The 22,290-nt window shown below is 45.3% G+C and overlaps 2 protein-coding genes across 2 annotated transcripts in view; one reads left to right on the plus strand and one right to left on the minus strand.

Annotated features, from left to right (window-relative positions):
* Positions 1 to 1,844: 1,844 nt before the first annotated feature.
* T265_05744 (hypothetical protein) lies at positions 1,845 to 4,133 on the plus strand (the record flags this gene model as incomplete). Its single annotated transcript, XM_009170824.1, has 1 exon — positions 1,845 to 4,133. One exon carries the CDS (start codon positions 1,845 to 1,847, stop codon positions 4,131 to 4,133), a length of 2,289 nt encoding a protein of 762 aa, XP_009169088.1.
* Positions 4,134 to 10,936: 6,803 nt separating this feature from the next.
* The window catches only part of T265_05745 (hypothetical protein), a gene marked incomplete at both ends in the record, with an annotated part of 33,362 nt that continues 22,008 nt past the window's right edge, over positions 10,937 to 22,290 (minus strand). Inside the window, 4 exons of the mRNA XM_009170825.1 lie at positions 10,937 to 11,476; positions 13,995 to 14,096; positions 16,863 to 17,189; positions 20,893 to 21,095. Coding sequence (XP_009169089.1) covers positions 10,937 to 11,476; positions 13,995 to 14,096; positions 16,863 to 17,189; positions 20,893 to 21,095 — 1,172 coding nt within the window. The remainder of the gene's footprint in view (positions 11,477 to 13,994; positions 14,097 to 16,862; positions 17,190 to 20,892; positions 21,096 to 22,290) is intronic.

The raw sequence follows: 22,290 nt of genomic DNA on the forward strand, positions 1-22,290 counted from the left end.
ACATGAATAATTGCGCCAGGACAGGAGGACGACTGTTCAAAACGAGAGTGATGTGAGACTGAACAATATTACAGTTTGTAACGATTTTTTCTGCATTAGAATGAAGCGCTGCATTGCCTTATGGCGAAAGAATCAGAGGCTAATATCTAAAGAATTTGAAAAGGAATCTGACAAAAAGGAGCAAGGCAGTTGGGATGAACGTAACGAGTCTCCGCAGCAAAACTGCCATAGTTTCGGATAGACTGATGTGCGTTTGAATCAAGGATCGGTGAAATGAGGTGTTCTGCCTAATTCACGGAAACTTATGCACACATGAGTGCTGAGGCGGAGTCAAAAGCAACCGCTTCATGTATTACCCTCAGTTTCTCCCTCATTAATGTGAAATGATAGGCAGCCGATCACTGGGGTATGGCTATGGGCAAGTGACCTGAGTTCTCAGGACGTACGGCCTCGAAATCGTGGCCCAAACGACACAAAAGTAGAGAAACGATTGACTGGTTCGAAGGGGGTGAGGCTGCACGCAATACATCCACGATTCACTAATGAATTTAACAAACGTGTGAGTTTGAAAACATCGGCCAGTTATATTTGTGGTTACTTCTTGATGGTAAATAAATTACGCCATATATTTCGAACAACGAACTCGGTGGACAATGAGCCACAAATTTAGAAGCAAACCGGGTCAATGAGTCATGGGATGGTGGGTGCCGAAAGTCCGTTCTTCAGAATGGGTTTGAGATAGGGTCGGTAACTGTTGATACTGCCCCTTGTTTTTTATTCATCAGGCTGTGCGCTGAATCAACATCTGTCGCCATGCTGTTGGTGGAATGGAGACTCAAATTACCATACGGGTGCGGGAACAGTACGGCTATTACACTGGCCTCATAAACCCTGATACCGAAGTTTGCCATCGCTATAATTGGGTCAAAAAGCGCAGGTTACGCTAGCTGCCGAAACAGCAGGTGATTCGGTGCCAATACGATAGCCTAGTAATGACTGAATTGACGGTGACTGATGGTGTTTTGGCTCTTCCGGAGCCTCACTGTATGCATCTGGTTCTACTTACAACCAACAGAAATTAAAATCATGTACATATCTCAACAGAATCGTTTTGTAAGACTCGCACTGCATTTTTGCTAACCAGGTGTAGGAAATTTAGAAGGATCAATATTGTTGTAATCAACTCATCAACGGCTTCTAATGGAATTAAAAGTATCTATACAGTAAAAGTCATTGACCTTGGGCCGGTTGGCATTGAAAGATATGTGCCTGAATATCAGAATTGAAGGAGAGGATGTAAACCTGTCACCATAAACTTAGTGCTTGGAAGATCATGAACGGTTTGTGAACTGCCGTAGAAACACTGACGAAAAATCTAGCGAAAAAATTCCAGTTAAGCGGCAAGACGATAAAATAATATCTAGTAAAGATCGGCTGAGGCATATTGTGGGCCTACCCCACTAAACAAAAAGAACCGAAACACTATGCGGCGCTATCGGACGAAGGCAGTTATTCGGTACTATCACTTATAGGGGACGATCAGGGAACTTTCAAAAGAATGTTCAACCCACTGCTATGTGTGCTAAAATGGATGTGCGCCAGGGTCTTTTAGAACTAGCTAAGCCACGGAGGATCTCTCGCGCCCTATTTTTATGCCATTCTAATCTACTTGGCTTTTGAAAGACATTGATGTCACGTGGGGATGTCTGGACTATCTAGCGGTCTGATTCACGCATTTATTGATCCACTGGTTCATTTGAACGCCGAACCTCATGCACGGCACTCGGAACGGTGCTCCCAAACGACTGCGAAATATGGTATGTTTTATCTTCCCCTGCTAAAAAATGGAACCAGAGGAAGAAGTGACCGGAAAGGCTAGGAGGTTTGTTTTGGGTTCAACATTGATGCGAGATGCTTGTGTTTCACGTCTGGAAATTGATTACAAGCGGGATCTGGAGTCTGTGAAGAAGTATGAGTTGTTTTATCGAAAATTCGGCGTGGCATTATACTACTTCTTTACTCTGGTGAACCTGTTTACTATTATTCTGGAGTACCCAGCGTCAATCTTGGTCAATGGGAAGCCCTTGCCGTACTACGTTCCATTGATAATCAATTTTATTTGTGAGGCTTACTTCTACTATCGCTGGTTTCTCATTTACAGCATGTCAGAAAAAGGAGGCCTTCGTGATAATCTGTCATCCAAAATGACCATATCAATACTGGTACTAATGAGTCTTGATGCCATTATCTTTATTATATGTCAACAACTTAAGATTCCGTTTGCTATTCGGTGGTCTCGCTTTCTTAGACCCATATTATTGCTCACATTTCCGGAAAATCGTCGTCTCCGTGCGGCATTTTCCAGCTTACGTAGTACCGCTATAGACGTGTTTCCCGTATTCGGCCTCTTCATGTGCACGGTGGCGTTTGCCGCTATTGTTGCTCTGACGACAATCTCCGGAACTGGTGTGACGTATCCTAACGGAAAACCGTATTTTTACGATTTCCCCGAAGCTTACTGGGATTTATACGTACTCACAACGACTGCTAATTCACCAGACGTGATCATTCCGGCTTACGAATATAGTAGGATATACATATCAGTATATGTTTTTGTATGCACCGTATGTAACTGGTTGTTTATGGGTATTCTCACAGCTTCCGTATACAACTCCTACAAAGCTCATTTGGGTGAATTCGTTGTGAAAACTGTGGCCAAACGAAAACGAAAACTTGATGAGGCTTTCTACCACATTGCCACTCCAACACCAACTGGTGATCCAGGAGTGAGCCAAAAGACATTTCTACGTCTAATGCACATTGTTAAACCAAGGAGAAGTGAAGATTCAATGCGAGTGATATTTCATGTGCTTAATAAAAGTCGATCCGGTTACCTGAATATAAACGAATTTGGTCGGCTGTCGGAATACATGCAGGTGAAGCTGTTTGAAGTGGAACTGAGTCGTGAATACTTTCAAACTTATCTACCAAAATTCTACTATCTTTTTATGTCACCTCCGTTTCAACGGTTCAAACGCTTTGCCGAACATCGAGTGGTGAGGTCCTTTTTCATCAGTCTAGTCGTTGCCAATGGCCTGACAGCGGTCATGTGTCGCGGCTATGAATCGATTCAGGATGTCGTTGAGTGGTTCTTCACTATAATTTTTTTCCTCGAGTTGATAATGAACTACCTTGCTTGTGGTGGAGTGCGTTTCTTCAGTGACGGATGGAATATCTTCGATTGTCTGGTGGTAATGGGTGCAATGATTGGGCAGCTGTTGCAGTTGATTTTGGTCAATGTGGGTGTTCATATTCCAGCCGGAGTAACTCAATTGCTACTTTTGCTGCGACTGCTTCGTCTGCTGAAAGTATTCAGTGCCATACCCAATTTCAAAGTGGTCATAAACTGTATCCTGACTATACTACCATCCTTGGCCGCATACACCACGATGCTGCTTATTTTGTTCTACATCTACGCCTGTTTTGCAATGGAAATGTTCGCCTTTCTTTATAGACCACCGGAAGGACATAACTACACAGTGAATACTGATTGTGAAAACAAGAAGCTGCTCGACACGGAATTCGTGTCATGGCATTACTGTCTGTTCAATTTCAACAGCATCACGGAGTCATATGTTTTATTACTGGCTCTGGTGGTTGGGAATAACTGGCATGTATTTACAGATGGCCTGGTCATGGTGACCTCTCGCTGGACTCGCCTATTTTTCTTGCTTATTCACTGGAGCTGTGTTCTGTTAGTGTTAAACGTCGTGCTGGCTTTCATTATTGAGGCCTTCCTAATTGAGTTCGACGCTCAAAGAAGTAAGTTTGAGGCATATATAGTGGAACGCCTGGAGGAACTTGAAATGCACGCACCGACAGAACTAAAGAAAAAAGGGATTAAGGACTTTCGAAAACAAGGATTCCAGATCACTAGGACACAACTGGATATTGCTTTCCCACCGGATGGGTCGAGGGCCAAGGCGTTCTTCTTGGTCGAAGACAACGCATCCATCGAGATACTCATGTTCCGCATGTTCGAGACCGAAGTGGAAGAGATGATGGAAAATTATCGATCAAGCATAAAACAACAGCGTTTCAAAACACACGATACGCTTAGACAGTTTAGTTAGATGTTGCCATAGGAACAGTTGTGATTCCGCAACAAAAGATGAACATAAGCGCTTTGAAAAAGCTTAGGCTTACATTCTGCGCCTGAAATGCAATCACGTAGTCCAGTTTATTCGCTGTAACATACACTATTCTCAAAGAGAGTATAACATGTACAACTCCGTGTTCTGATCTGCCTAACAAATCGTACCAATGAGCACATACCGGATGATTACCAGAACTGATTGTGAAGATGGCAACCTTGAGAATTTGTTTAGCCCTGCGCGCTCTGATTGGTGCTGTTATTCCTTTGGAATTAGACTCATCAAGGAAAACCGGAGACAGAAATAGAAGTGAGCACAGTGATTCAACAGACTTTATTACGACAAGTCGAATAAAGCTTTGACTTTTAGGTCAGTAGTGCAAACTAAGAGCTTTTACAGGAAACAAGCAGAGAATAAACCAACCTAATGGTTGATCATAACCGATAGCCCATTGGCGATAGTGGTCGAGGATGAGCTCTACTGTGAGTTAGATTCGGCCCTACCATCATAACTCTTCATCCTACAGTTGGTCTTGTCCGAGGCTAACCAGGTAGCACGATAATTGACTGTTACTAGGTTGGTGGTGTAAGCTTTTCAGAAAATTTGGGGTGTCGTTGGTGCAGTCCGCCTTTCATTGTGTTTAGCTGCTAACCAACGTCACTGTCAGCTCTGTTTCAGACTGTCCAGTTGGATTTTGGAGATGTAGAACCCCAAGAATTCTTGCTGTAGGTTAGCGCCGGCTCCTTTCCTCGTCAACTTCTTCATTTTTCACAGTAAGTTGTTAAAGATAATGGAATAAACTTTGTGTGTGGCATAAAGCATCAGTGGTAACAGTGATACTGCTGTCTCTAATGGTAATAATGATGACCCCGATGATCGTAGCGAGTGCACGCATCAGACACAAGTAGGGCCCTATGCACCTAACCATCTTTTGATACTCCAATCTTAAAGGTCAATTTTCATCCAGTTACTAAACACCGAACATTGAATACATTGTTTTGAAATACAGACTATTATTCCTGTGGACTAATCTTTAGTAGTCAGTGGATGGGCAACCTTAACGTAGAAGTAACAAAGGTGACTGCACGGTAATTTCGGGAAGATACTTAATGGTCAGACAACACCTGTGCCAGGCGTAGTGATTCGGATCTTGTCCTTCAAGAATGGAGCATTTTACACTTATTCAGGGTTAACTTATGGCTGTCGGGAATGGATGTACCAACGCACCTATCATAGATCACGAAACTATACAGATCTTCTGACAAACTGAAAAGCTGTTCCAGAGAAGGTAGGTAAACACACAACATTAACTGTAATAAGAATGTTGGATACCTCTTTGGGTCAGAATAGGCCCACAAAAAGCAACCAGTTTTGTACGTTGCCTAAGAGGTGAGCCCCTGTGGAAATAAGACTATTACCAAAATAAAAGGTGGTTTCATACTCAAAAGTTCAACACGTGTTTCGCCGAGTCAAGCCAAAGTTAGTTAACCTAATGAAAGTCAGAGGAACTGTGTTCCAAAAGAAGCAAGTAGACTCCAGACTCTGTGAGTCACGTTGACTTGTATCAAACTTACTACCTACAGGTGGAAAGCAGACACGTCTGACTTGATTTAGTGGTCTCTTATTGGTGGCCGCCATAGGGTGTGACAAGTAGGATTTCTTCCTGGGCTGTTGTAACTAGCGGTGTTCCACAGGGTTTTATCCCGGTATTTGTTGATCAGCAGTCTTCCCTAGTTCAATCATTGCTGTTGTTTACTGGCTATTTGAATGACCCTCCAGGTATTAACACTACACAAGACAAGCTGGCATGACTGGATGCACGGTTCTGAGCAAATACGGTCCATCAGTCCAGGGAACTATGAAATGCTGTCCATAATGACACCAGTCTCCATTTCTGTGGCATACAAGGGGCGGCTTAACATTCAAGATATCGGATGAGAGACTTCGGTTCCTGGCTGCGAGAGTGTCTCAGAGCCTACATCCACTGCTGTGAGACACGGTCACCGTTGTATGGTTGCTGTAGTAGACCAGAGTCCCGTTGTTTCAATTAATTACTAACCCCACCCATCCGAATCCGATCGACATGGCCACTCCAGCAAGGAGGCCACAAGCCATGCAGAAAATAGTTGGTCAGCGGAACACCGGGAATGTTATAGAGTAATTAGCGAGACAGAATGCTGATTCTTCAATGATGAGCTGGCTGTCTCAGTGTAGGGCAGATCCAACCTCTTTACCGTGTCATAACCCCTACGATTTTAGGTTGCGGTCGACGACCGTCATTGCGGGACTAGTGACCTTAGACTAAGTGAGTCCACCAGAGCTTATGGCATTTGGCCCATGCAAAACCCGTGTTCGAGTTGTCCGCCCGAACATAATGAATACATTGGGTTGGGAATTTATATAGCTACTGTGGTGGCACCAACCCGATGAGTTTGGGCATTGTTGCCTAGGCCAGTGTTCAGGCAGAAGAATGTTACTGCTGAACTAACGAGCGTCCATCTGTCATGTATTTCCACATATGTGTGACTACTATTCGCATGTTTCGGGGCACTTTCGACGCAGCTATGCATGGTCAGCTACCTCGGTTTGGCAACTGTAATGCCACTTTCGAGCCATTGGGTTTAACGTGCATCCATTGTTTCCTCGCCTACTGACCGTAAGTTCATGGATATAAACTGCTGCGGTGGTCTCGTCGGAATTCCTAGGCTGAAGAACCTAGTTCCAAAAGGGTTGAAAAAGTCGGTACTGAGAGCGTTCAGTGTGTAGTGGAAATAAATCATCCAAGGCGATTCATGTACTTCGGTATGCAGTTCATTACTGAATCAGTGAACGAACTTTGACCTACCGCCGAAAACCTAGGTCCACAATTCATCGAATAATCAGAGTATCTAATTAACCAAGATAGCTATTTTTCTCATTCGTTGCCCTTCCATTCATGCGTTGTTTTCACATGAAATTAATGTAGTTGACCTTATCAGCACAAACTGCTTGGTTCTGCGGCCTGACTGCCTTTCGGTAGCCAATGAGTCATTGAAAACTTTTGGGTCGAAGCGGCTGGATGCCGAATAGCACATTAACCAATACTCTGAGAGAAAGAACATCACCATCAATGACAGAAACAACAGACGAGAACATTGATGCTTCACGGTAGTACTTAGGGACAGAACGGTCACTTGTTTATCTCTTACTACCAGCCGAACCCCTACAAGTGAAACGGTGAATATTACTGATGAAGCACGCGAGTAGCGTATGGATGGAATGTGAAGTTCATTACGGAAATTGTGGAACAGCTTTGCAGTATTCTTTTACTGTTGTGTAATAGACGATGAATATCCAGGAAACTTCAATAGGACCCATGGGAATGTTGTCTTTGAAAACCATGTGCATATGAGATATTTACTTTCGTGTCTAGTACCTTGTAACCGCTCAGTTCGTCTTTGCAATCAAATGGATTCGCAGCGAAGGACTTTCCTCCTTTCATTTGGTGCCGTGACCAGAATATGGAAGGTCCCGTGGCCACAAAATTTTGAGGATGAAGATGTGCGGACTTTTCTGGAGGACTTCGAGGATGTTGCAGAGACGGCTGGACTAGAGATTGGCCAGGGTAATTTGAAGGCACCAAAGACCCGCCTCAGGGACCGGACGAAGGCGGCCCAGGATGTGGCCAGAAGGGGTCCTGGGAAGATTGAGTGGGCCGCCGCGAAGAAATCTCTTGCAGCAGGGTTCAACATACCGGCTGACCGTCAAAGGGCTATGAGGTTGTCCAAGGCGACCAGGATGCGACCCGACGGTGTTCGCCAACCTGCAGCACCCCTTGGGTCATGCCTTGAGCGGACTGGACGGAGTGTCGCGCCAGCAGTTGCTCTCTGACCAAATGACCAGTTGAGTGTGAAAGAGCTCGTACAAGTGGCATGGGAATCGGCCGATGCACTACTGGCCACGTTGCTGTCACAGAATAGGGATAATTCACAAGTGGATAACCTGCAGACCAAAGTGGACTGACTAGCGGAACAGCCCGCTGTCATGAAGACGGAATCGCGGAGGCACGCTCGAACAAGCCAATACTACAACTATGGCATACTATTCACTGGAAGAATCAGTATAACAGTAACCGACCACCTGTTGATAATAACGCTATCGATTATTCCTCTTTTTCCGGGTGGGTTGCGATTAGTGCTGTGACACAGGCTACGATACAGGCCGTTATCGAAATAGACGGGAACAGGGAGATATGGCTAACTGAAATAGGGGAAGTGGTGTCACTGGGGCAGAGGGAACGAAGCTGAATGCAAACCGTGTGCACTAGCCATCAAGGCGGTGGATGGATATCGACTGAAAATTGACGGATTATCAATGCACTCAATGCGCCTTGGCAACAGGTCGGTGAAGCACGAGTTCCTGATCAGCCCATACATAGAGCGTATAATTTTGCGAGCAGATTTTCTCAAGGGCGCAGAATCCGTGGTGGACTTGAAGGGGGGAATAATGGTGACAAAATATGACTCTGTCAAGCTTGGAGGTTACCCAAACACTGCCACGAGAGATTGTGGTTGTGAAGAAGGCGAACGGAAAATACCAATTTTGCGTGGATTTCCGGCAGTTCAATGAACTGACCGTAAATCGGGTTTTACCTGTCCCTCCGCTTGCGGAGAATTTCGATTTGCTCCAGCATTCCCGATATTTCACGGTCTTCAACTCGCGCTCCGGATACTGGCAACTACCTATCAAGTTGGAGAACCGGGAGAAAACGGCGTTCATGTTTGGGGACTCCTAATATCAATTTAGGCGGGCGCCGTTTGGTTTGTCGGGGGTAACATTAACATTCCGGCGCTTGATGCCAATGAGGAGACAACGGAATGTTGTCGTGTACGGAGACAATATTTTTGCGTACGGTAATTCGGAACCAGAGCATTAAGTTCACTTGAAAGCTATTTTGGTTGGCCTGCGGGTAAATGAAGCCAAGACACACCTTGCTCGAAACTCGGTGAGACTGCTCAGGCATAAATTGAGTCCCAGAGAGATTAGTCCACTGCTAGAAGAACTAGTAAAGATTCAGGATTATACAGTCTTCAATTTAAAACGGTCCCTATGACAGTTTCTCGGACGAGCAGCATACTACAGTCGGTTTGTCAAGGATTTCAACCCGGTTGATGCTCCATTCTACGACTTGCTGTGTCAAAAGCGGAAGTTCGAATAGATAAGAGAAGCGCATGAGGCCTTTGAACGTTCAACTCGCAGATGCTGGAACAGCAATTAATACCCAAACTGTCCAGGGTCGGGGAGATGTTTTCTGTTGCAACGGACGCTAATGATCGCGGTATCAGCGCAGTCCTAAATCAGGGAAATGGGGTCATCGAATATGCCCGTCGTGTCCTGATTCAAGCTGAGAAGTGCTCAACCATAGAGAGAGAATGTTTAGTGATCGCCTGTGTCCTGAATAATTGGAGGTCATCCTTACTAGGACAAAGATTTCACGTCGAAACCGATCACAAAACCCTTGAGTGGATTAGGACCATCAGAGATCCTGGCGGAAAGCTCGCGCCCTGGGACGGAAGCTGACCATCGAATGCCATGAGATGGCACACAAAGAGTACACCAAGACACACGATTTATCTCGTCAGGTGGCCTACAAGCGAGGGAAGAGTTATTGGATTGTGTGGTGGCCTGTAAGTGGTGGCAACTGGTGAACGGGAAACAACAGGGGCAACTCGACCCATGGAACCTATCCCTGTATCAGAGATAAGCGACGTATGATCTGTTGAGGTCAGGTGACAACCAGTGGAAACTAATATATAGGGATATTGACAGCACACTTATCGCGGTGGGTCGAGGCGGCAGCGATGACGATCAGTGGGGTGGTCACGCACATAGTGGCCAAACCACAGGTACCGAAAATGATCCTACGGATCAAGGGTCGTGCTTTGAGAGTGAAGAGCTTGGGGAAGCTTGCTTGCAGAAGCTGGACATCAAGCGGCTATAGACGACACCCTATCACCCGCAAACAAAGGGCCGAACCAAACGATTAAGGAGTGCTGGCGGCCAACGGAGATAACTAGGAATTGAACTCTCCGATGTTGTTAGCACATCGTGCGTCGATCCAGTCAACTACAGACAAGTCCCCCATCATATTAGTGTGCGGTCGACGTCCACGCCTTCCGATTGGGCAGGAAGTTGGGTTGTGGCCGACAACCTAGGAGATACGAGGAGAACCGTTCGGGAGAGGACTACACAGAAAACAGCAGGTAGGAAGTCATCACTACTCCCCACAGGCGCGAAGGTCAAATGGAAGGATCATCAGAATCCTGGAAGGATTAGACTGGAGCCGTTGAAGTTGGGTAGTCGGTAGCACAGCCCGTTTATCGTTACCGGCTGTCGAGGGGACGTTTACATAATCCAGGACGGTCGAGGACAGGAAAGAGTAGAAAGTACCCAGCTTCGGAAATGGCACGAAACACCCTAAGAGGTGCTGAATAGACCAGCTGCTGAGGCCGACATAACGGAGGCAAATGGAGCATCGGTGGGATGCGCACGAACTTTGCAGGGGAAAGGTGTGTAATGGTGTATGAAGCACGCTCTCCTCCTTCCATCAGTATGGCTTGAACATTATCTAAAATATCACTGTCAGTTAACTTCACTGTTACCCTCCATACTGGGATCCCCGATTCGGGTGGAAGGGAATCCAATGTCAACATAGATGAGAAAAATCACGCAGGCAATCGAGGTCTGTTTTTACTGTTTCTTGCTGAGCAAAGCAACCGACTGTGTTTGGAAGAGCTTGTAGATTACTTATTTGTCGATCGAAAAAAATTCACGAGTGACCGAACATCATCCCCGGATTCGAACCACACAAAAGTTTTGCAAGGCACCATTTCTCTTGCCCTGTGCGCCCACGGTGTATGCTGCCGAAATTGTGCTTGTTTATGGTTATCAAAGTTTAAAGGCTCACTTAACATTGCAGGTTGGGTTGGTTCTAGAACGAATGTTTCTTGATATTTGGAAATGGATATTTTTGGCGCGGCCCACCTGATCTCCTCAATGCCTGAGCGGAGAAGTGCCACTAGTCCGGAGGTGCACGTCAAAGCAAACTGGTTGGTACATGAAAAGAAAAGAAAGCCTTCAGCTGTAGCACCCTTTCGGTGCCTAGCTGCCATGCCACCCGAAGGAAGCACGAGGGCTGGGATACTGTCAGGTTGCCCAAGCCTAGACAGGGGAAGTCGAGTGGCGGAGGTCGGATTCGAACCACGGCCCTTCCGGTCAGTAAATTCGCGCTCTAACCACTTGGGCCATCTCGCCCATAGTACATGAGGTGAGTTGAAAAACGTCTAGTAACGTCGTTTGGGGTTTCTCACTCCTTTGGTCTCGTTGTTAAAAGTACCCTCGTCAGGGTCTCCATTCATATGTAACCTCCTCTATACACAGAGGTGATGTATTTCAAAATCGATATCTGGTGGTGATGAAAAAAAAAAGAAATCTTGCGGATTATCCGAGATTTATTCCACAAATGTCAGCGAATCGGTTTGCGTCTTGGGTTTAGGCCCACTGCAGAGGTTTTACAAGCCTTGTTCACCTATTCCTACGCAAACGGACGGAAAAAAGATGCACTTGGATTCGCTCTTAATTCTCCGAGCATCGTCATCATCTGAACCCAGCTTGTTCGCGATGAAACGGTGCGTACGTACATACCTGCAAACGGATTAAAACGGCTAGGGCGGTAATATGGGTGCTTGAGGCGTAATACACACGCGGAGACATCGTCCACCAAGAAAAACGGTTGCCGTTCGAAGTTGTTGCTGGCGGTGAGGCAACATGAAATGAAGGTGGACACATTCAGGCATTGTGGGATAATCGCCACTTTATGACACGGGCTCTTTCTTTTTCACTGCATTTGGTTGACAGCTATCCGAGACATGACAGGTAGCCGACCTCAGTGGTGACATATCATTCCTGGATGAAATGTCCAGTTAACGCTTGCTTCGCGAGCTGGGATCATGCTGAGTAAAATTCACTGCAGCGGTCCAACTAGTGATCTCATACTCTGACATGATGTTCAGGTATAGGCACATTGGTCTATATCGCTTTCCACAATAAAGCTAGGCTCTAATCTACTAAATCCTATCCTTTCCCTCTTTATTAGTGCGCCTTCTGCTTACCGTCGGATGCCAGAAATTGACAAATGTCCACCTAAAATCAGAGGGTAACTCATTAAAACAAAAGAGTGATGCGAGAATAATACAAGATAGCTAACTATAACAGAACTGCTACTGCCTGAAACGAGATCAGCTTTGGAGAGGAAGAACTCGAGCTGAATGGTGTTCTTTGAAATGTAAATTTAATTCCACTCAGTAAAGACAATTCAAGGGACTGAGCTGGAATTTATCCAGAAGCTTGCACCGGTTCTGAGTAACTTATAAACCACCGGTGCGTTGGTCTGAGTTGTCCAGAGACTCCATTTAGCCTTATAGACGTAGTCTTTTTGCTACGCTTTTCTACAACTAACTGGGTCCATGTCCTCTCTGAGAAAAAAATTGTTCCCGAAGAAAAAATCCTGTGCACCCCACAGAAATTAAATCCTCAAGATGCCAAAAAACCCACAGGAATCTGGCGGTGAATGCCTGCTGTAAACACTTGTCATGTCTCTGTATGCCATTCTTTCTCACGTCTTCGTGTGCGGTAACCAATGGATAGCATTAACAAGATATGCAAGAATTATTTGAGGTTGCCGCCTAGAGATCTAGCTGTGAGTTTACGCCAGCCAATGATAAAAATGACATCAACATTACCAGTTCGTCCCAGAACTATTTATAGTGTCAAATTATGCGCTCAAATGATTTAGTAAATTGGAAGGTATAACCGGAGCAAATTCAGGTTCAAACATTGAGCCACTAGACGAAACATATAAGACAAGAGCATGGATGAGAGAGATGAGATTCCAGCCCTGAAATCAGAGGTGTCGATTCCGTTGTGGTCAAACAATATTTGAAAACCGGGAGAAAAGCTGCATAATAGGATGCACCTTTGTAACCAAGGCTGGACAGTGCCCGTTTGAAAAATAATGTGCGTGGGGCTGGCTGAATGAAAACCATTTACGGTGTTGGATTATTGTCCCTAGGACGCTCTGTTCTCCTCACGGACTCGTCCTTCCAGAAGAGTGAGACGCTGCTCCAGTAAGGAGACTGTCTGGAAAGGAAGTACACATTCATCAGAGAATGTAAATCACATTTAACTTTTGAAAAGCTTAGTTTAGAGAAAGTGAAGATGCAGTTATCCTGAATGGAATTTCTCACACCTATAAACCTGATAGGGCAACCATGAACAGTAAATGCAACTGAGTTACCCGCAGGTTCGCAAGGTCACAAAACGCTCGTCCACTTCGAGATTACTACACTGAAAGTTGGACAACGGCTAAGAAAAGATAAACAAGTGAAACCGAGACACCACAATATATAGTCGTGAAATGAAACTGAGCTGCTGCTGGCTGAGTTTGACTGTGTGAGTGCTGAATTAATGAGTCAGCTGGTCGATCCCAAGACGTAGGACAGATGGAACTAAGACCACACCCTTGAGATTTCATTCGGTAAAATTCCAAGCCCAAGGTATTGGCAAAACCTTTTGTGCTAATTAGGGAAAGTCTACAATAAACAACACATCTATTTAGGAGATTAGAGCTGACAGCCTAAGATCAAAACACAACCTGGAAAAGCTGTCCATGGTTAGCCTAATGTTTAACAACAAATAAAACAAAAGACTATCGATCCAGTTCGCTCCAGACGATTGTGTTCCTGGATCAAAAGCTAGAAATCAAGGGGAAAAAGGGGAAACGTTGAAGAGTAATTCACTTACCTGTGTCAGGACGTCAATCTGAGACAAAATATGTTCAACGGCTGTTGTCAATGTGGGTGGAATGTTCTGTTCATTATTGGCATGTATTCCGTCGGATTTGGACTACAAAACGGGAAAATCAGAACGAGTAGTGACTGGGGTCCGAAAGTATGTACACTAAGAAGGAAAACATTCGCACTTATAATACCAACCAAGCACTCGCGCTTTTTTCAGGGTCTGAATACCTTTCCCAAACCTTAAAAGCTAAACTTATCCCGGGCTACAAATTACTAACCTGATATGTAATCAGATTGTTGGGTTGATGTACATAAACCAAACGATCTGTAGCACAGGTAGGCTGTTGTTATTCGTCAACTATATGGCTACAAAACGATACAAGGAAGTGTTGCTGACCCTTATGCGGAAGCGGCTAGAAAAGCGAAAATTAATAATGCGTAGAGAAAAGTTCCGCCTCAGTCCAACCTCGTGAAGGCGAAATCCGATTCAGTAGGAGTACCAACGTTGGAGAACAGCAAAACAACTTATGCCATTAAGCATAGATCCTGAACCTCGTTTAAGCGCTCGCCGGTCTTTGATGTCGATAAAGCTCTGTAAGATGGATGTAAAATGAAGCTGGATTGTACAGTAAGAACTCCTCGTAGCCAAATCCACACCCTCTCTATCGCCCTTTACCGGTCCTTCGATTTCCAATTTTGTATGAAGGTGCTCTTTATGTGACCCCTTTGGTCTACCCCATCGAATTTATGTTGACGCTTGTTGAGTGAGCTGTCAGCTTCCCCGGGGCGACATACAGGACAAATGCACCCACATACTAAGTGCATTTTTTATAAAATGAAAGAATCAACAGTGGGTGTGTTATAAGATACAGTTGAAATCATCAAAAGGTACCAGATAACGATATGCCCCTGTTTTCAGCCAGGCACACCAGCGAATGATGGTAGTTTGCGATATGGGAATTTTCAGTGACCGCTTCAGAAAGGTTGTGATACATAAACGATACGCTTCAACTAAAAACCACATATGCATTGAGTACCTACGCTCAAAACACGAATTCGCACATCTCTCCATAGAAAGGGCAACTATTACTGCAGATTTCGTAAAATTGGGAGACACTGCATACGGGCGAATGGACTGTAAACTTAAACTGACCGTCAAAAGAAGAAATAAGATACGAAATATCCACACTGGCACCAGGAACAGTCTGTACCCAGCCCTATTTGAAGAAGGTGAAGAATCTTTGATGACCGATCTAACAAAGCCTGTGATGCGATGTGGGGCAGAATGTGGCATGTCGACAGTTATTCCCGTCTTCAAAATGGGTACGTGCTTTGTGAAAGAAAACCACCGTGGCATCAGCCTGGTAACTGTGGCATCGAAGGTGCTCTGGGGGAATGACTAAGTTACTATGAAATTTTTTGGATTTCTAGGATGAAAATCACACGTCTCTTTTCCCTTTTCGTCCTCTCCACACAAAAATATTCAGATACACTACACTACTTACAAAGCAGTTAGGCTTGTGTGCTCTACACTAGTTAAGGTTACCCTTGGAAATCGCAAGGGACATCCAAAGGCTGTCGGTGTATGACCATCGGTGTCTGACCGATCTAACAAAGCCTGTGATGCGATGTGGGGCAGAATGTGGCATGTCGACAGTTATTCCCGTCTTCAAAATGGGTACGTGAACGCTTTGTGAAAACCACCGTGGCATCAGCCTGGTAACTGTGGCATCGAAGGTGCTCTGGGGGAATGACTAAGTTACTATGAAATTTTTTGGATTTCTAGGATGAAAATCACACGTCTCTTTTCCCTTTTCGTCCTCTCCACACAAAAATATTCAGATACACTACACTACTTACAAAGCAGTTAGGCTTGTGTGCTCTACACTAGTTAAGGTTACCCTTGGAAATCGCAAGGGACATCCAAAGGCTGTCGGTGTATGACCATCGGTGTCTCCAAAGCATTGGTCGGAACGTCGGTGGGAACATCGGATTAGCAATGCTGAGCTACGCCAGATAAAAGATGATAAGGATTAGCAATGCTGAGCTACGCCAGATAATTGTAAGAAAAAGAAGCACCCCAAATGGATGAATTACTGACGCCTCATAGGTTGTCCTGGTTAGAACATGTACTCCACATACCATAAGACCGTCTGCCTGGCAGAACCTATTTCACCCAGCACTTTTCTGATCGGAAGCGACCGATATTTGGACAGTAACGTCCCGGCAACGAAGCCAGTAAACTCAATTGGGTCGACAACTGCCACCTTTCTGGGTGGAGACTCAGAGCTCAACGTACCAGTGGTTAGTGAGGCTGGCAGTTAGGCCCAAACACGCAGCCAGTTGCGTTCATACATTAAAGCTATAGCCTTCAGTGTGTAGCTTCCCAGTAACTGAATAATTGATCGCCTCCAATGCTCGACTGTATCTCTACGCTCACCCATTTTCCGCAGATCGACTTTTTAGGAACTGGAAGAAGCGTATCCTTGGTGCATGGCTTATACCTGATAAATCAAACCGATATCAATAGCGTTCAAGGTGCATGGTTTGAAGGAAACTTCTGAAGGGTTGTTTGGAATTGCAAGCACCTCGGAATATATGTTATCATCAGTGCTAGCCCCCTATTTTTGATCGCCATTACTGGTTACTATGGATATAGGACAGCTCAACAATGACGTTGCTGCGACTGCTGGAGACGTAATCCGACTGAAGTGTAGCTGTTCCGAACAAACCTAAGTGAAGATGAAAGTCATGCAATGCAAGACAAATGAAACAATAAATCGCTGTTTTCTAGGTCAGTTCCTGAATACTCAGATGAATGGAACACCTCATTCATTACACCATCATTTAAAAAGGAAACCTGGAGGCTCACCATCTGAGCAACATTTGCAGTAGAGGACAAGGATAAATGACCTGGCATCGATTGACCGTGTGAACGGGGCGCATGATGACACTCCACCGAATGCCTTGGTAAGGCATCCTCGGCATTTTGGGAGTCTGAAGTCCGAGCGGAAACTGAGGCTGGAACTAAAGGTTCCCGGAATTCATTACTCGACCCCACAGAATTAGGTGATTTTTTGGGTGTACACTGATGAGCGTGACCGTCGCCAGAAAAGTTCCGACCGTTTTTGGCAGAACACACTTCCTTCGTAGGAAATTCCTCCAGATGAGTATCAAAATTGGTGCGCCATAAGAACACCTGTGGATGACAGATGACAAAACATTCGGAATACTTGCCAAATGCCATCAAACTTCAAGCAAACTTTAAGGCTTTAAGCAAGGTAAATACGACTTGTAAGCCAATGATGACCTGAAAGAAAATTGTCTAAGTGACCATACAGCCAAGACAATCCGCGACATAGAAACAGTATAAAAATATGGCTGGGTCAGTGCGATCATCCACCTCAAACAGACTAGACCCCATCGCTGTGTGACGGTTTGCCGGCCTCGGTAGCCTACAGAGCTGCATTGGGGGGTGCTAATGCAGCATCAACAGACTTTCAATTGCCAGGTTGGTCAGAACTCGGACAAACAATATCTTAGCCTTCAAGGTGGGGGGGGTTGGAAAAAGCGTGACAATTTGTTCCCTAAATTTGGGCAATTCACGTAGTTGCGAGCCAACAATCGCTGCACCGCGGAAGGCCTTTGAGCCAAAGGCTCTGGCCGAGGAAACTAATCGTTTCTTCTGTCTAGGTCTGGGCGCCCTAGTAGTGGAATCATGAATTGCACACAAACAAATAAACTCACACGTGGTACCACCAGCCGGGTCACCTTACGTGCTGCATACCGCAGGGCGGGTAAGCGAAAACAGGCTACTGATGACGCTCCCCTCCTTTCTTCTTCACCCACCTTTTCTTCCCCCTCCCCACCCGATTAATAACCCTCCTTGTAGGCCCAGTCGTTAGGACTGGTGACTCCGTTCGTTCTGCATCGGTTTCTCAGGCAACATCTGCGCGTCATCTAGCAGCTCGAAATCAAACTTCGAGCCTCGACGCCCAGTCTACCTGGCTGCCTTCAATATCCACACTCTGAGGCAAGCAGGTTAACAAGCTGCCCTTGCTCTCACAGTAGACTCGCTCAGCATTGTATGCTGTGCAGCAGGATGCAAGCACAGTGGATGAGCTAACCGCCCCATCACTCCCTACCCGCTTCGGGCTGCGCACCTCCGGCGATCCAGAGGCTGCTACGGCAGAATGTGCAAGGGTTTGTGTCGTCCTGAGTCAACGGACCAAAGGATCTTTGTTTGACTGGATGCCCGTTGATAGTAGATTCTGTGCAGTTTGTCTGACGACATCTGTGAAGGACTCTCACAATCGGGAAGTTGATCTGTGTCTGTTTGTTGTGTCTACTTAAGCCCAACTGACTGTAGCTCTAACAACATCAAAGACAGGCGTTATGACATCTTGAATATCCTGTCGCGCCGAGCGACAGGATGCGACAGATATGCACAAGTAGGTAGGCTTGGCGCATCTAAGACTGGATTAGGTAGTCGACATGGATTGGACAATGGATTGCTTAAACTATGTGCTGACCGCAGGTTGCTGTTATACATTACTAACTTCTGAAATATGCGAAGTAACCTGGCCACACGGTATGCTCATGAACCATGAACACGAATTAATCACATCGCCACGAACTATGATGGCGCGGATCAATAACTCACTGCTGCTCGTTTTGGAACACATAGGTGCATTCCGACTACGCGCCTGTCCGGAGTCGCTTCTCACTCCGTTTTCCAGGGCCGCGTTAGGTGCGGACAAATCGCTTGGCGACTGAGAGACAGGCAGATCTGGATACTAGGCGAATATACTAGAATCGTCTTCTGGAGTCTCTTCCAACAAATTCACCATCAGATGTGAACTCATGCTGGAACACGACCGCCACATGTTTGCACAAGGCTGGAAGTTTCGTCTGTGGCACTGTGCTACCAGGCCCATTCAAACACTGGATATCAGACCAAACATTGGCACTGTTTGAAACTCGGAGAAATGTCTATTTCGATCCCGAATACCATTCGGCCCGGCGAGTTGTCAGACGTCAAGTGAAAGCGAGCGTGCACGCCAACCGTGAAGCCTAATGAACTAGGAAAGCTAAGGAAATAGAAGAAACCGAGATAGCCGAGAATTCCCGAAGAGTATTTCATTTGATCCGCGCGGTCGGTTCCCGGAAGCCCCCTGCAAGCGAAACCACCAAGAATCAAAGTGGTGCGATCATTTTCACCATCATTCGCACCAATGGGCCAGGTACTTTGAACAATAAATCTCGTGGCCACCCACTGCCACTAAGCTGGATCCTCCAGGCAAAGTACAACACTGGACAACGAACATGGAATCCTTACGACGTCGGAGGTTTATGACTTCATATCTTTTGTCAAGTACCACTGAGATGTGTTTGCAATGGTTCGGCGAAAGGACGGAGAAGGGACCCGAATGAAGCATTATGAAAGGGTAATGCTGGCGAAAAATCTGCTGGTTACAGCTGGAACTGGATCAACTTTGGCATAAAACGGTTACAAGTGAAAAGTTTGCCTAAAACAGCAGAGCTTGTATCGAAAGTTTGAGCCCAGATGATTTCATCTGATATATATATGTATATATATATATATATATATATATATATAGTACTTCGTCGGTCACAGCTTAGGGAGGGTGCTCCGCATTAGGGACACTCCGTGGATATCCCCTCCCCCGTATACAAAACCAGTGGTGGCGAAAGAGGCTAGGTGAGGAAAGTTAACTCTAAATACTAGACAATGGTGCATATTCTTGGTCCAGATAGGTGAGAATTCAATGGCCTGGAACTTAACGATCTCAGTTCGTAGAAGTTAACCTCAACCTATTCGACTTTCCACCCACTTTGGCGTAGTGTAGTTACCTCCTTCCCATAGAAAGACTGTTAGTACTCTGAGAGCCATCAAAACATGTTCCTTTAAGAGACTCCTGTACAGGGACAGACCTTTTACCAAGTGTGAAATATGAATCCGCATATGATCTTGAAGACTTGTTGGCGTGGTTCTCTGAAGCTCATCAGAGCGTGACCAGTGTGCTAAGAAATCGTTCAGAGACATGCTGTCACTCCAGCAATTGCGTTGTGCTGGAGAAAAAATTCGTTTGCGTAAGAACACGCACAAAATCAGTTTGGTCCTTATGAGACGTCTAGACCGTCAGTTGTTCGAAAGTTTCAGTTTATAGCAGTTCTGATGAAGGAAATGGTGAACTGGAAGCGCCAGTGAGACAGGGAGCTTTAAAGCTGACGAGTGAAGTAGAAATTAGACAGTTAGACTCTGGAGAGAACACTTAGCAAACACGGAGCATGTGACAAATACCCAGATGTAGGGAATCACAACAATGAATAAATGAAGACTACGGCACACATGGAAAAAGTTGTACAAGGCCTAGGTTTGACGCATGTAGGTCACTATAAATGAGGACATAATATGAAGAAAGAACGAGCTTTGAGGATAACCGAATGGTTGAGATGGATACTTCTTTGTCCTAAATCCCCAAAGTTCGAACTATCCGGTGATCCATGAAGTAGCTGGTCTGCGAAGTAGTTCATTGATAATCTCGATGGCAATGGATAAGATCGCTTGGAGCTCATCGGTGAGCCTACCAAACGACAGCATGCTTAGAATATTGGATAGTTGGTCCTCATGTGACAGATGTAAGTACTACATTTCGGTCGTCGTCCCCCAAAGGACTGTAGTATCCATACACTGTCTAGCTGCCTCGCGATCAAAAACAAGAATTACAAGCTTGAAAAAAGCCGCATGATGCTGGTAACCTCGTATATGCCAAACTTCACGGAGTACGCCTGTCTGTTGTATTACAGGGAGGAACAAGTTGCAATAGACTGCGCGAGTAAGTTACACTGAGACAAAAAGACAATCCAGAATTGCTCACCTGGGCATCATTTCCACCTGAGGCAAAGTGATCACCCGAGCGAGAAAAGTTAACCGCTGTTACTGGCCCAGTGTGTCCCTGCAGTGTATACAGTGCTCGACCTTCCAATAGGTCGAATATTTTCAAAGTAGCATCATCAGAGGCAGAAATAAGGAAATGTCCGTTCGGATGACAGCTTATCTTGTTCACAGGAGCCGCATGTGCTGAACGTGTAGAAAGTGAAACATAAATAGCAATGAGCAAAAGGGTAACTCCCAGAAAATGGATGAAATCGACATTCAAATAATGAACTGGCTATCGACTGGATGTAGGGGTTGTTACCTAGACGAAGCTATAATGTGTTCTTCCATTTTCAGGATGTAAGTGTTGACAAGCAAAGGAAACATTATGACTAACTCAAACCCTAACAATGACCAAGGTGATAAGTCTCACGGTCAGAAAAACAAAGGAGGTTCTGCTACATGACTTTTTTGAAGGCCTTTTCAGTACATAAAAGCTATTGCGCTTTGGACCTCTTCAGGATCCCATCAGCTGTGTTTATCCTTGTTTGGTTGGCGAAACTGTGGAAGTTCGTGCTGTGTCAGTAGACAAGTCTACATCTGAAGTACTGTAGAAGGATGTGGAGTTGCATGGGTGAGCATCATTGCCACTGTATATTTGGGCCTTCTAGGTAATACGGACAACAGCAGTTGACCATGGTCTTTGGACTTACATTATCCCACGTAATCTCATGGATCTGTACGGCGTCAAGTAGGAGTAATTCACTATACTGACCGGAACATGCCAGTGATCGATCCAGGCATGAATTCTTTCCGTGAGAAAATTCGAGCTAGTTAATAGTCCAAGTATGAGGTGGTTCAGACCATATTTGGCGCTAGCTGTTCGACTGCCGCCTTCCATCAACTAATATTATGTCACCCGGATTTAAACTGAACGTCCACTCCAACATAAGTATGGGCCGGCTGCATAACGGAAATTGAATGCGCCGAAGCGATTCAATGAACTTAGAAAAAGAAAAAAAAGATGAGTCTACTGCGCACCTGCAGAAACCTCTAAATTGACGTTGATGCAACAATGGCCAAAATCTTCTGTGCATGTTCACCACTTCAGTATAATCCCGAGACATTGCTAAATTAATTGCAGGACGATGTGGCGGAGCAGATGAAATCCATTAAATAGATCAACAACGCAGTTACTCTCGCTACGACAACCATTATATCAGAACGTCACGTACATAAGCATATAGTTTGCGTGAAGGAATGGACGATAGTTGGTGACGCAGGAATAAGAACAGAGTAAAGGTATGAATTAGCGTGCAGCCAAACCAAGAGATTAGACGATTGTAGATATCTGCGCCGCGCTCCTGTCCAAACTAAGAATGCAAAAATGCAGCATCAA

This window comes from Opisthorchis viverrini (genome assembly GCF_000715545.1).
Source record: "Opisthorchis viverrini unplaced genomic scaffold opera_v5_106, whole genome shotgun sequence".
In the NCBI taxonomy this organism is placed as follows: Eukaryota; Metazoa; Platyhelminthes; class Trematoda; order Opisthorchiida; family Opisthorchiidae; genus Opisthorchis; species Opisthorchis viverrini.